Below are 15,384 nucleotides of genomic sequence, written 5' to 3'. Positions count from 1 at the left end.
CTATGGGATTTTTAGAAGTGTATTTATCAATGGGTGAAAGTTAGAACTCACCATTTGATAAATATGCTTCTAAAAATCCCATAGGAATAAACAGAACGTGGGTGAATTTTTTTGTATTAAGCTCTAAACTCACATTTTGATAAATCTGCCCCTTAAAGGTCCAGTTAAAAGTGGAGATAAAAATGTTTTCTCCTGCAGACCAAAATATTTTCTATTAAGTGATGAATTCTATTTATTATTCTTGCACCCTCTCCACAAAATATTCTGAGAATATTCTTAAACCTGCTGAGATCCATTTAAACCAGTGGGGTGATCATTGTTTTATTGAAAATATTTCTATTTTGTTGTTAAGAATTAATAATGTGCTTTCCTATTTAAGTCCACTACGTTTTTGTGTGTGACAATCCATGAAAAAAATAAGAATTTTCTAATTTTGGCAACTCTCTCCCTAGAAGTTGATAGTACCAGTGCCAAATCTACTTTTACTTTTAAGGCATCTGCATCAAACTGCAGGTGCTTAGTCACTGAGCATTTTAGGTAGGAGCCTCCTGACAGTATGTTTTCTATACCTTTCTTTGTAGAGATGTAGCGAACTGTTTGCCGGCGAACTAATTCGCGCGAACATCGGGTGTTCGCAATTCCGCAAGTTCGTGAACTTTCCGCGTATGTTCGCAATTTGGGTTTGCCAGGCGTTTTTCCGCTGCGTTTTTTCTCGGCCTAAAAACGCCGCACAAACCACACATGGCGTTTTTCAGCAAATCCCGTTTCCATGGTGCTTAGGGCGAAAAACGCCGCGTATTTCCGCTAGAATAGCTTGCGTTTTTGCGCAACGCTGTGTCAACAAAGTATTTTTCAGAGAAATTTTTGCCCTTGATCCCCCTTCTGCATGCCACTGTCCAGGTCATGGCACCCTTTAAACAACTTTAAAATCAGTTTTCTGGCCAGGTTTTAAAGTTCGCCTTCCCATTGAAGTCTATGGGGTTCGCGCTTTTTTTTTTTTGAGGTTCGCTACATCCCTATTTCTTTGTGCTGTTGTGTAGTGTACTAGTGCCTCGCTCTTTTTTAGATCATTTATATTATTGTTTACAAAAAATTAAAAGGTTTTGTTATTTTTCACCTAGGTCCTAAAGCGCCAAGGCTATGATGCAGCTTGTGATATATGGAGCTTGGGTATTCTTCTCTATACCATGCTAGCAGGGTATGTACTGCATATTATAAATAAGAAAACAAATGTAGAGTTGTGGGCTGTGTAAAGCATTTGTGCTGAGCAGTACGTTCAGTGGCAAATTAGTTATGTAATTGTGGCAATGTTAATTAAATGTAAAGCATGACTCTTACGGAGGCATTTTCTAATGCTAGAATTTTTCGGTTCATGTTTTTTACACCAAAACCCATGAAAGGAAAAATATGCCATCTAAAACCTGTTAAGATCACGTTGAACTGAAAGGTTTTAGAGGTTTTGTGTTTTTTTGGCGCTGGCTTTTATATGGTAGTACGAAAAAGTTTTGGTTTTTGGGTTTTTTTTTCCTGACTTTTTTTTTTGTTCATGTTTTTTAGTTCACATCTTTTGAGAAATGGCTGCCATTCGAGAAAATGACTTTATTCATGGTTTAATAAAACCATAAAACCACAAAAATCTGAAAGCTAGTAAATGCCCCCCTCAATATTGCATGATTAGTTATATTTAGAGATGAGCGAATCTGTCCCGTTTCGCTTCATCGAAAAAATCAAGAATTTTCCGTTGTTTCGCGAATCTTTTGAAAGATTCGCGAAACAACGGAAAATTCTTGAAACTGAGAAAATGTCGCGTGGCAAAAAAAATTGTCGCCCGCAACTTTTGAAACGCGACTATTCTTGCGACAATTTTTGGACGTGAGGCAGATTTTTTCATCCGTTTCGCGAAATAATCCACCATGGAGAAAAGCGGAAATTCGCCGCGAATCCATGCCTGGTGAAACATTTCGCCCAACACTAGTTTTTTTGCTTCTCCTCAATTAATCCTGTGTTACTAATACAGGCATGGAATCTCTTATCCAAAATGCCTGGTGTCTGGGACCTGAGGTTTTCAAGAAAAGGGCTTTTTTTCGTAATTTGGATCAGTATATCTTAAATCAACTAAAAACTTTCAAGCTTTCTCAAGGAGGGAACTTTAGAGGTACAATCAGATACAACATTACTTTACAGGAAAGAACACCTTTCTCCCCCCATACCTCCTTTGAAGCTATTTGTTTGCATTGCCCTACTATGAAGGATGCCGTTAGCTTTCTCTATAGAAAGAGTACTAACACCCATTCCAGCGAATTCTTTATATACAAACAGGACTGGAGCACAGACCTAGCACTTATGCTGGATGAGGAAGAGTGGCAGGATATCATATCAAATACAAGGCACAGTTCCACCAATATGCTAGCACAAGAACCAATATATAAAGTATTAAGTATGTGGTATCTGGTTTCCAGCTGCAAAGCTAAATGGATGCCAGAACTCAGTCCCAAATGTTTTAGGGTAATACCCCTGGCATAATGGGACACATATTCTGGCACTGTAGATAGATCAAAGAGATTCAGAAACAGAACCCTGTTTTTATGTTTGGTGTGGTCCAGAACAGTGTGAATTCAGGGAAAATCAAGGGAAAAACGCAGCTTGCCTGTATGGGCTGCAAAAAATGCTGTTGATTTTATGAAAGTCTGAAATCCGGGGACGTAAAATCAGGGTTCTATTGTATATCTTTTAATATAATATAACATTTTGCTATATAGGTTTCTACAATGTGTATCATTCTGCTATGCTGAACCATATGTAATAATGGGATGGTACATTCCAATGTAGTAGCCACTGTCTTAACATACTGCTTTTTGTAGATTCACTCCCTTTGCTAATGGACCAGAGGACACACCAGAGGAAATTCTTGCAAGGATAGGCAGTGGAAAATATGCTCTTACAGGGGGAAACTGGGATTCAATATCTGATGCAGCAAAGGTACTATGTTCAGGGCCGGATTTCTCTCCGGTGCGCCCCGAGGCCGCCCCTGTGGGAGTCCCCCATGCGCATGCGCGAACGCGCACCCCGGTGCGCATGCGCGAACGCGCCCCCACTGCGCATGCGCAAAGCGCCAGCTCCCCATTGCGCATGCGCCAGCTCCCCATTGCGCATGCGCAAACGCTCTTTTTAACTCCCATACGGAGCAGTGGGGAGAGGTCCCGACTGCTCCGTATGGGAGCAAAATTAAAAAATGTTCTTGCGGCGGGGCGGCATGCCGCCCCTAAACTTCTGCCGCCCTAGGCCCGGGCCTTTGTGGCCTCTCCACAAATCTGGGCCTGACTATGTTATTGTAATAATTATTAAAAGGAAGAGAAATAGTGCATAGATTATGAATACAGATATAAAAAAATGTAAAATTACATTGTCTTAGAAAGAATAAAAGGTTAAATGTAATAACCTGTTTTTTTTGTTTTTTTTAAAAATAACCCGCATTGTCTTATTATTTTACATTTAAATTCATTTTCAGACATGTATAAAACAATTTCAAAGGGAATTTTTATACCTTTTAGTCTCCTATGTAAATGCATATTCATTAGAGGCTATTTTTGCTGCTTATTTCTCTACTTTATACAATGCCTGATTGCTGGCATCAGTGGCAACAGAGTTTCATTTCTAAATGGGAGACCTAAGCACAATACAGAGGAAATGTTAAACTATTATTAAGCCACAAAAATCTAAAATGAGCACTACCTGCGAATGGAATATCACTGTCTACAGCTTACTGAGATCTGATTTCAAGGTGAACATTTACTTTACATAGTTACATAGGGTTGAAAAAGACCCATCCATCAAGTTCAACCCTTCCAAGTAAACCCAGCACACACAACCTATACTTACCAATCTATACACTCACATACATAAACTATACAACCACTAATACTAACTGTAGATATTAGTATCACAATAGCCTTGGATACTATGCTTGTTCAAGAACTCATCCAGGCCCCTCTTAAAGGCATTAAAGGAACAGTAACACCAAAAAATGAAAGAGCTTTAAAGTAATAAAAATATAATGCACTGTTGCCCTGCACTGGTAAAACTGGTGTGTTTGCTACAGTTACACTGCTATAATTTATATCAGGGGTGTCGAACTCAATCAGAGAAGGGGCCAAAATCTAAAATCCAGCCTAAATCGCGGGCCGAATGGTTTACTGAACAGTCATAAACTGACAACAGTACCCCCCATAGACAGTAGCCCCCACACAAAGTGCCCCCAATTGCCTCATACACAGTACCCCCCCATAGACAGTAGCCCCCACACAAAGTGCCCCCAATTGCCTCATACACAGTACCCCCCATAGACAGTAGCCCCCACACACAGTGCCCCCATACAAAGTACCCCCAATTGCCCCCATAAACAGTGCCGCTAAAAATAAGTACCCCCAATTGCCTCATCATACACAGTACCCCCCATAGACAGTAGCCAGCCCGCACACACAGAGCCCCCACAGAAAGTACCCCCAACAGACCAGTGATGTCGGCGGCTCCTTCTCTCTTATGCCGCGGCAACAGGCACTACTATAAGGTTGCGCCTCGTCGCTGACGTGTGACGTCATATGCACGGGTGCAACCTTATAAAAGGGCCTGTTGCCGCGGCATAAGAGAGAAGGAGCCGCTGGCGCTGACTGGTGCTGGCGAAGACTTGGTATGTTTTTGCGCAGAGTGCGCACTCTGCGTAGGGAGCGGCGGTGCTGGGTGCCCCCCTGGGAGTGCCCTACGCAGAGTGCGTACTCTGCGTATAGGGAGCGGCGGTACTGCACATCGGATGCCGGACTATAGGTCATGCCTCCTGAATCTTGCGTGACTTGTTATCTATGCGCATGCGTAATAGATAGCAAGTACGGCCGGTGAGATCACAAGCCTCCTATGTCACCATCATTGTGATGGAACACAGCGGCGTGCAGTGATGACAGCGCGGTGCGGGCCACATTGCAAGGCCTGGCGGGCCGGATTTGGCCCGCGGGCCTTGTGTTTGACATGTGTGATTTATATAATAAGCTGCTGTGTAGCCATGGGGGCAGCCATTCAAGATGGAAAAAAGGAGAAAAGGCACAGGCTATATAGCAGATAACAGATAAATTCTGTAGAATACAATAGTATTTTATCTGTTATCTGCTATGTGCCTGTGCCTTTTCTCCTTTGAATGGCTGCCCCCATGGCTACATAGCAGCTTATTTATATAAATTATAGTAGACTTCTGAAGTAAACACACAACTTTTACCAGTGCAGGGCAGCAGCACATTATATTTTAGTTACTTTTATACACTTTCATTTTTTGGTGTTACTGTTCCTTTAACAGAATCTGCCATTACCACATCTCTAGGAAGGGCATTCCACAACCTCACTGCCCTCACCTTGAAAAACCACCTACGCTGCTTCAAATGGAAACTCCGTTCTTCTAATCTAAAGGGGGGACCTCTGGTGCGTTAATCGTTTTTATGGTAAAAAAGAACATCCCCTATCTGTCTGTAATCCCCTCTAATGTACTTGTACAGAATAATCCTGTCCCCTCGCAAGCACCTCTTTTCCAGAGAAAACAACCCCAACCTGGACAGTCTCACCTCATAGTTTAAATCTTCCATCCCTTTTATCAGTTTAGTTGCACGTCTCTGCACTCTCTCCAGCTCATTAATATCCTTCTTAAGGACTGGAGCCCAAAACTGCACCACATACTCAAGGTGAGGCCTTACCAGGGACCTATAAAGAGGCAAAATTATGTCTCCATCCCTTGAGTCAATGCCCTTTTTTATACAAGAGAGCACTTTATTAGCTTTAGTAGCCACAGAATGACACTGCCTGGAATTAGACAACTTGTTATCTACAAAAACCCCTAGATCCTTCTCCATTAAGGATGCCCCCAACACACTACCATTCAGTAGATAGTTTGCATTTATATTATTTCTACCAAAGTGCATAACTTTGCCCTTGTCTACACTGAACCTCATTTTCCAGTTTGCTGCCCAGTTTTCCAATGTTGTCAAATCGCTCTGCAAAGCGGCAGCATCCTGCATGGAACTTATAGTTTTGCACAATTTAGCGTCGTCAGCAAAAATATAAACAGTACTGTCTATGCCCACCTCCAGGTCATTAATAAACAAGTTAAAAAGCAAAGGACCAAGGACTGACCCCTGCGGTACTCCACTAACCACACTGGTCCAATTAGAAAATGTTCCATTTATCACCACCCTTTGTACTCTATCCTTCAGCCAGTTCTCTATCCAATTACAAATATTATGTTCTAGGCCAATATTCCTCAATTTGATCATTAATCTTCTGTGAGGTACTGTATCAAACGCTTTAGCAAAATCTAAGTAGATGACATCAACTGCCACTTTAGAAAATATACTGTTGCAAACAGTACTGACAGTACAGAAAAAATATGTCACTTCTCTATCTGTTATTCTGTATTTCCATAACCCTGTCAGGGATAGAATCACATTAGTTTAAAATAGAATATAAATAATTTTACTGATAAAAATTGTATTATATTTTCAAATATAGCTGTCTTCTCTTGACATATCTATAAGTGGAAAGGGAAGCCCGATACAGCAATTGCTGAATAAGGGCGCATGACTGGGGGACAAACTGCCAGACAGGAGTTAATAGCTGGGGCTTAGTTATTTAACATTTGCGGGTGGAGCATAGGGAGTTTGAAGCAGGAGCAGCTAAGGAGGGCATCCATTTTGGAGAGAGAAACCGAATCCCATCCGCCCTCCCATTGTTACCATTTGTGTTATTACTACTGTGGCCTGGGTAATCGGTTAAGTTGACTCAAGAAGGTGAGTATTTTGGGGATACGGTGAGGCAAGAGTTAAGGGAGGATGGCCCGTTGTCACAGCCGGGCAGTGGGTTCCTGGCAATGGAGATAGATTTTGTTGGCAGTGCCGAGTTTATCAAGTCCCACATGTTCAATGGCACATGGTTTTGAAAGTTTCCTCTCTAAGAGCAATGGGTCTCTGGGAGATAATACGTTTTATATATATATATATAATACCTTGGTTGAAGCATGCAATCCTGAGTGCGGTAATAAACATGTAACCATTATGAACATTTTGCAACAGTATATACATAGAATTTCTATTATGATAAGGATTTGTAATTGCTAAATTCACTGCCTTATGGGGTAAGTGGTTAAGGATTACATTTTTAGTATGTATTACTGTAAGTAAAATATTAATAATTTTGCTTTAGGATATAGTTGCTAAGATGCTCCATGTTGATCCACATCAACGGTTGACAGCCACTCAGGTGCTACATCATCCTTGGATAGTTAACAGAGAATATCTCTCACAGAACCAACTCAGTCGACATGACTACAGATTAGTCAAAGTAAGTACTAACATGAATGCCTACCAGTTATAAGCTGTAATACTATTTATATTCATTTACAGTCATTTAAAGTACAGCATGTATTCACCAGAGAGGTGCAGCACCTGCACTTTAGATCAAGGTACAGTAGACTTATCAAGTGCAGCTTATGTTGTTTTAAGGACACTGTATTCTATTGGCTCTTTCTCTTTACAGTTAAAAAGAATGGCACTCATACTGTGATTCAAAAACATATGAAGATTTTATAGTATTGATAGGCTGTTTTGCATTTTTTCCTGACCTTTTCGCAATAATTTCTATGACACAGAGACAAATTAGTCCCTACATTTATTCCTTATAATAAAGTATTACAGTAATGCTAAACTAACATTTTCCCTTTAACCTCTTGCGTATATTTACATCACTATTATCGAACATGTGTTTTCCACAGAGGCAAGAATGTGAGGATTTTAGCACCCTTATTTGGGGAGGGCTAAAGCAGAGTGCAGGACCTATACTTTCCTGTCCTATACAACTAATTTGTCGCTGTAGTCGGCTTTGAAATCAGTATCAGTCTGTGTTTTTATATTCTCCTCACTGCTTGCCTGACTACAGAAACAATGTTGTATAAATCAGCTCTCATTAAGCTAAAACTCCACAAATGCCTTCCATGCTTCTATGATTCTCCTTCTGTCAATCACAGAACATGCAAGTCATAGTGGCAACTGGAGTCATGGCTGAAGGAGAGCTGACTACAGATATAATATTTAGTTGTACAAATAGTCAGGACAAGCAGTCTTGTGATTAGCACAGGCACGTTCTGTCCCATATTGAGAATTCTGCAGCTGTTTGATTTAGTGTTACTGTAAGCTAGCAATGATATGGCTTTGAATGTTTACAACAACTAGATCCCTGTCACCCACACCCATGTTCCTATTAAACAAAGAATAGTGTACAAACTCCTTCTCTTAACCTTCAAAGCCCTCCATTCCTCTGCCCCTCACTACATCTCTTCCCTTGTGTCTCCGTACGTTCCTGGCTGACTCCTTCGTTCCTCGCAGAGCAACCATTTGGTTGCGCCCCCACTACTACTGCTGTTTCCCGCATTAAACCTTTCTGCCTTGCTGCCCCTTACATTTGGAATGCCCTCCCCGATTTCCTCCGGAGAGAATCCTCCCTCAGTCTTTTTAAATCTAAACTTAAAGACTACCTTTTGGAGCACTCACCCAGCACCTGATCTAGGAACTGGCACTTATATTGTAGTGTCACCCCCTGTGACCTACAGCACTTACATTTGCCCATTTGTGTCTGTTAGTTACCCCTCCCATATAGATTGTAAGCTCTACGGGGCAGGGACCTCGTTCATCTTGTTTCTGACTCTTATTGCAACTGTACCTTGTATTTATTTGTATTTATTGTTGTACTTTGTATTTATCCATTATCTTTAACCCCCTGTTTGTATTAATGTATTCTACTGTACAGCGCAGCGTACATAAGTAGCGCTTTATAAATAAAGATATACATACATACATACATACAGAGACCCCTCCAAGCACTAGATATAAAAGTAAGAGAAGGGTGGTCTGGAACAGGATTGAAAGATGTGAGGGTGCCCTGAGTGGTACAGAACAAAGATTGTGGGGTCTTTGTTAGATAAGATATTCATCTAAATATAGAAATCACCAACCAGCAGGTCAACATTTTCCTAAATTTACCATGTCATGCTCTGGATATCTCCATCTCTACAGAGGAAAAACACTGCTTATTAGATGCCTTGGAAATTATTTTATAGATCCCTTCTAGTTTATTAAATAGTAACACCAGTTATGCAATGCACTAAATTCAAGCAGTCTACAAAAGTAAGCCCTATCAGTCAAGCCCCACTTTAAGGTCCAGTCACTGGCCAGTGCTGATATACCAATATATTCCTATAGCTGTATTCATTTCATGAGCTGAAGGGTGAGGACAGCAAATGCACATTAGACACTAATCTTTAAGTGGCTTTCAGGTGTGTATAGGAAAGTAAATGGTCATTCCCCCAAATTCACATCCTAACTATATTAAGTCTGAGCCACCCCACCATAGTTCCCAGCTCCCAAAGGGGGCAGCCCCAGCAATTGGGCAAAATCTGAAAAGGAACCTGTGTACCTGCTCAGAACTGAAGTATTGGTTTCTAAAATAACTGAAAGGCAGAGCGTTTGTATGACTCTTCATTTGTTAAAACATCACCTGGTGTTAAGATTGGTAACCCAAAACCCAGAACAATTGCCAAGGTCACAGTCGCAGCTCACACTTCTGCCTATGACAGCCTCCTTTGGCTTTGGGTGGAGCCCTCCGCTACTCGGGTGCCACTAGGTCTTAAAGTGAGAGGATCAAGACAAATGTTCTGAGCAAACAAGGGAACCAGAATGTAGCATGAGTACTGAGGGAGATTACAAGAATCAGAATCAGGCTGGCCAGATCAAAACCAAAACAGCAGCGCAGTACAAAACCAGGATCCAGAAGAGAAGTCAAACAGGAAAAGGGGTCAGTCCAGACAGAGTTCAGTCAAAGTCAGGATACAGGCAGGGGCCAAAACCAAATAGACAGAATAGAAAGTGCACCCAGGAATTGTGCTAGATAGACCTATAATGGGCATAGAAGGAAATGCGAGGTGAGGATTTATAGGTTGGATAATTGGATATTTGGAACAGGTGTGGGTAAATAGAGACCAACTATAGCCATCATTCCTGCCTGGAAAACTAAGGATATTATTGAAGTGAATGAGGAATCTAGCAGTCTGCTCAAATAGGTGAGAGGTAAGAAACCTACATAGTAAGAAATGGGTTCCTGGTTCAAATCTAGGCAGGATGTTATACCTGAACAGTCATCTTTAAAGTATGTTAACAGCTATATTTATCATTGAGATTTATAATATGCAGATTGAAATAGTTCTGTTTGACATTTGAATCTGTCTGTGTCTACCTTCCATTGTAAGCTCTGGAATTTGGTTCAGATATTCTTCCCATGCTTCTCTATAACTGCTAGGGATGCCTCCAATGGTAAAGCCAAAATTCATTTGGTGAGTTTTGGATTTAATCAAATATAAAATATTATATACCTATATTACTTATTCAGAGGATAACCTCATCTCTATATTTGCTGTTAGATTACAACAATGTACTGTACATTGTTTTAATCTATAATTGTTTCAAGTTGGAATTTTCTGTTTTTCAGGCTGCCATGGAAGCTACATATTTTGCTTTGAACCACAGGCCTTTAGCACCAAAGCTAGAACCAGTGAACTCATCCACCTTAGCCAAGCGAAGAGGCATGAACAGAGTTACCTCCACCCGTCTATAGTTGTATGAGAAGATTGTTACTCCAATGCAGCTTTAGTGCTAAGCTGGACACTTAAAAAGTCCTCATACAAGATTATTTCTCCCAGATAACTGACAATACAAGATTTGTACTATATAGATAATAATTTATAAAAGCAACTTAATCAACTTATTTATAATTGTAACTGTATACTGTATATACTGTTATATAAAGATGAAAACCAAAAATAAAGGAATTCTGCATAGACCAGACTAAAAAGCTAAAGCTGGTTCCCTATACCCTATAACCTAATATTAGTTTATTAATGCTAAATTAACTATTTGGTTATTTTCAGTGCCATGGACACCTATTGCTAAAAAGATAACTATATAAATAATAAAAGACCAGAAATCTTTAACAAGGATTATGTTGTATAGTGCACAGAAAATAGAGGCTTTGATTAATAAACCTAATCTGTTGCCTTACTTTGAGCAATGCAGATTGATGTACATTCCAGGTATTTATTGCTGGTATCCTGCCATTTAATGCAACATTGTGGAAGGGATCACATTTGGAATTGTTGATTTTTGCTTATTTTGTATAATAATATAGAGCATAATATAGAGCAACTTTTATGGCCACCTTAAAGGGGACCTGTCACCTTAAGAAATAATTCCAAATGTAGTTCTATCATGTTAGTTGAGCAAAATAAACTTCACTTACACTATATAAATAATCTAAATCTTGTTTCCTTCAGTCTTGGAATTACACAATTCCAGCAAGCAGGCAGCCACCATTTTGTGGACACTGTTATTTAGAGAAGCTTTGCATCCTGTCAAAATCTTGTTTATGTGATTGAATTGAGGGCCAGATGCTCAAACCCATGCACTGGTTACACAATTAGATGGTAAGGAGAGAGGGGGAGAGTGAGGAGTGCAGTGACATCTAGGAAGTGCTGAATGGAAAGTTAAAGTTATTGTCTGCCCCGCCTCTATGCCTAAGGCAAAAAAAAGTCAAACTCAAACTTTAAAACTAGATGATTCCTTAAATTCTTAGCTAAATAATTTTTCCATGCCTAAAGTTGCCGCCTGGCTGGTTAAAAGAATACTGAAATTGAACTCTGATTTAAAGGAACAGTACCACCAAAAAATGAAAGTGTATCCAAGTAATTAAAATATATTATACTGCTTCCCTGTACTGGTAAACGTTATGGGTTTGCTTCAGAAAGACTATTATAGTTTATATCAGGGATCCCCAACCTTTTATACTCGTAAGCCACATTTAAGTGGAAAAAGTGTTGGGGAGCAACACAAGCATGGAAATGGTTCCTGGAGGTGACAGGAAAAGCTATAATTGGCTACTTAATAGCCCCTATGTGGACAAGCAGCCTACACAACGCTCTGTTTGGCATTATACTTGGCTTTTATACAACCAAAACTTGCCTCCTTACCAGAAATTAAACAATGAGCACCTGTTTTGAGGCCACGGGAAGCGACATCCAAGGGGTTGGGGAGCAACATGTTGCTCACGAGCCACTGGTTGGTGAACACTGGTTTATATGTATAATGCCACTGTGTATCCATGGGGGTAGCTATTCAAACTGAAATATGGCTAAGGGCAAGCTACTTGTAATGGCTAATAAACACCAGACAATACCCTGCCATAGACAATACTGAGAATTACCTCTGCTAAAACACATATAGAGACAATTAATAGTAAATGATCATTACTGTATTGTATTTTCGTAGCCGCAACAAAGCTCGGTGTGTCTTCACCCTAAATGGCATAGGTAACATAGCAGATAATAGATAAGTTCTGTAAAACACCATTGTATTCTACAGAGCTTGTTATCTGCTATCTAACCTGTGCCTTTTCTCCTTATGTCCAGATTGAATGGCTACTCCCATGGATACACAGCAACACACACACAACTTTTACCAGTGCAGGGCAACAGTACATTATATTTTAATTACTTTTGGGGTGCCTGCCCTATGCCCGATGTCTGCCCCAAACACAGCTTTGATAATAAATGCCCTCCCAGCTGGAGTTAATATACATTCACATGTATGTCTTTAATTGAGCAAAACCATTAACTTCTTATAATTTAAATGTAGAAAGAGGGGAATAGCTGGAGATTTACTTATTATTTCACTTATTTCAACTTTGTAAAAGCACATTTAGGGACTGATTTATCATACCCTGATATTATTTACTGGTCTGTAATGCTCAGTGAAAAACATTTAATAATTTATTTTCTGAGCTGAAATAATTGTTTCTAGAGAGTAAAAAAATTGCATGCAGATAGTAAGCATTCAATAGTGTTGAGAACGACAACTTAATTAAACAGAATGCTCAAAGCAGTTCAACACATCCTGACTAATTAACGCAGGTATCCTCTTTGATGGAGGCGTCAATTCATGAAAAACTTTCCCGGTCTGAACAGCAAATTCTACACTGAAATTCTATGCAAATTACATTTTTTTTTAAAAAGAAATGTGACTCCACCAGTGTTGGTGGCTTAATATTTTTTTTAATCATTAAACTTTACAGAGACTGTTCAGCATTCACACCAGTTCCTGCCCAATGGGGCTTACTATCAAATTCAGTTAAATTTCCTGTTTTTAAAATGTGCACAGAGAAAAAAATTTTCTTGCTTGTAATTAACCCTAAAAATCTAAAGCCGACAATTCACCAGCTAAAATTTGTCGAGATCATGTAGAAATCAATGGCAGATGTTACTGCGCTCCCATGGAGGATCTTTATTTGCTTGGAAGCTGAGGTTTTTTTGATTTTTTAACACTTGTTTTTTGTGCAACAATTCGAAAAAGTAGAGGTTTTGGTGCAACAGTTCAAAAAAGTTGCAGTTTTGTGGCTCTTTCATGCATGTACTTTTTCAGTTCAGGCTTTTTAGTAAATGTCAGACATTTGTGGAAATTAGTTTATTCAAATTTTTAAAAATAAAAAAAATGATTAAAGTTTTAGTAAATCTGTATTTTTGTCTCATAGAAAGAAAACAGTTTAAAGGACACATAAAGTCTACATTTTTCTACAGTATATATAAGTTGGTCACATCTCCCCCACCCAAATCACATCAATTGTATCGCTCTGTTCGCTAGCACCATCACATTTTCATAAAACTAATAGCAGCTTTCATCCAGTGGCCATTTTTCCACATGACACATCACCAGTGACACTTACATCTGTAAAGAGCACATGTGCACAAAGACCCTTATTTAGAGTAAATGTCATTGTGAATGCAGGCTTACACAGGCAGAACTTCCTTTGATTAAAAGTTCTGCTTTGATTACCCACTGTAATGGTTAAGCTGACTCTGGCAGGAGAGGAGGTCAGGGGAAAAAAATAGAAGCAAACATCTAAAGCAGATTTTCTATGGGAACCAGCAATGCCACCTCTTCATTTATTGCTAGACTGGAGGGTGTGATAAGTAATCTGACCTGAGAAGAACTGAGCATGCCCAGTAGCCAACAAAGTAAAGTAAATTCCTGAAGGAGGTGGTCGAGTGAGTTAGAGGAGGAGAGCTGAAGCCTTACTATTAACCTACTATTAACAACCAGAGTGGCTTCCAAATGGCCCTGCTATGGTGGTTGCTAAGATAATGGTACCAACCCTCTATTCCAACCCCTGGTCAGCCTCTTTGCTCACTTCCAAACCAGTCACTAACTAGACTACATTGTTTATAATCCCTTGGTACCAAACTTGGCTAAGGGGCTTCCCCTCCTACCCTTGTCATAGCCCTGTTTCCTCCACTGGTCCCCGAGGCCCACTATTTTGTTACCCATTTCTGGTGTATTGGTGTCATTTCTCCTTGAAGTCTTGGCAGTCTCCATGTTTGGCTGAGGTTTATTAGTTAGTGCACAAATAAATAATATGAAAAACTTTTAATTTCAGATTTGTATATACATGTTTATTTATTTATTTTTTAATTTACATCAGATTTCTTAGCTTGTTTATTAACTAAATCCAGAATATAATTGAAAATCTGTTTCAATATTAAAACGGAAATGGCTTCTGTGAAATGTTACTGAAAAGACAGTAAAACAATAATTTGGTTGGCTAGGAAGTTGCACTGGAAGAGTTAACTGGAAGTAAAGACAATATTGCCCCTAAAAAAGAAATTAGTATTTTTCCTAATAAATGGATAACATTTGTAATTGTATACCTTGAATAATCTTTTATCTGTTTTTACAACCCTGCATTTTAATTGTTCTTGAAATCACATTTGTTAATAAATGAAACAACTTGTCTTGTAAAATGTCTGCCTATAAACAATACATACACATGTGTAGAGAAGCCCCACCCCCATTATTATTGATTGACATATTTAGAGCTGGCGCAAAGGAGCCCTGTAATTAAACACCTGCCTTGGCCAGCCATTAAGTAAAGGGATTTTATTGAATGCTGCACCTCAAGATATCTGACATTAACCTCATCACATGCAACTTTATGCCGCCCTTTCCCTTGCAGGTGCAAGTTTTGCCTATTTTCATGTGATTTATAAACCAACACAAACTATTATCTAGCACAACACCATGGGGCTCATTTATAAGCACTTGGCAAATTTGCCCCTGGGCAGTAACCTATGGTAACCAATCAAATGTTTGTTACCACTGCTCAACTGTCAGCTGGTGGAAAAAAATCAGTTGCTGATTGGTTCTATGGGTTACAGCCCATGTTTATAAATAATCCCAATTATCTCTGATTGAGCTGGGCACA

The 15,384-nt window shown here is 39.5% G+C and overlaps 1 protein-coding gene across 1 annotated transcript in view; it reads left to right on the top strand.

Annotated features, from left to right (window-relative positions):
• rps6ka2 (ribosomal protein S6 kinase A2) overlaps positions 1-10,860 on the top strand; it is a 95,462-nt gene extending 84,602 nt beyond the window's left edge. The window contains exons 18-21 of the mRNA XM_002942350.5: positions 1,122-1,198; positions 2,862-2,979; positions 7,234-7,371; positions 10,567-10,860. Coding sequence (XP_002942396.3) covers positions 1,122-1,198; positions 2,862-2,979; positions 7,234-7,371; positions 10,567-10,692 — 459 coding nt within the window. The 3' untranslated portion in view covers positions 10,693-10,860. The remainder of the gene's footprint in view (positions 1-1,121; positions 1,199-2,861; positions 2,980-7,233; positions 7,372-10,566) is intronic.
• The last annotated feature ends 4,524 nt before the right edge of the window (positions 10,861-15,384 follow it).

The sequence above is a fragment of the Xenopus tropicalis genome, chromosome 5 (assembly GCF_000004195.4).
Source record: "Xenopus tropicalis strain Nigerian chromosome 5, UCB_Xtro_10.0, whole genome shotgun sequence".
Taxonomy (NCBI): domain Eukaryota; kingdom Metazoa; phylum Chordata; class Amphibia; order Anura; family Pipidae; genus Xenopus; species Xenopus tropicalis.
The sequence above is the reverse complement of the archived record's forward strand: the minus strand, read 5'-3'. Positions and strand labels throughout refer to the sequence as shown.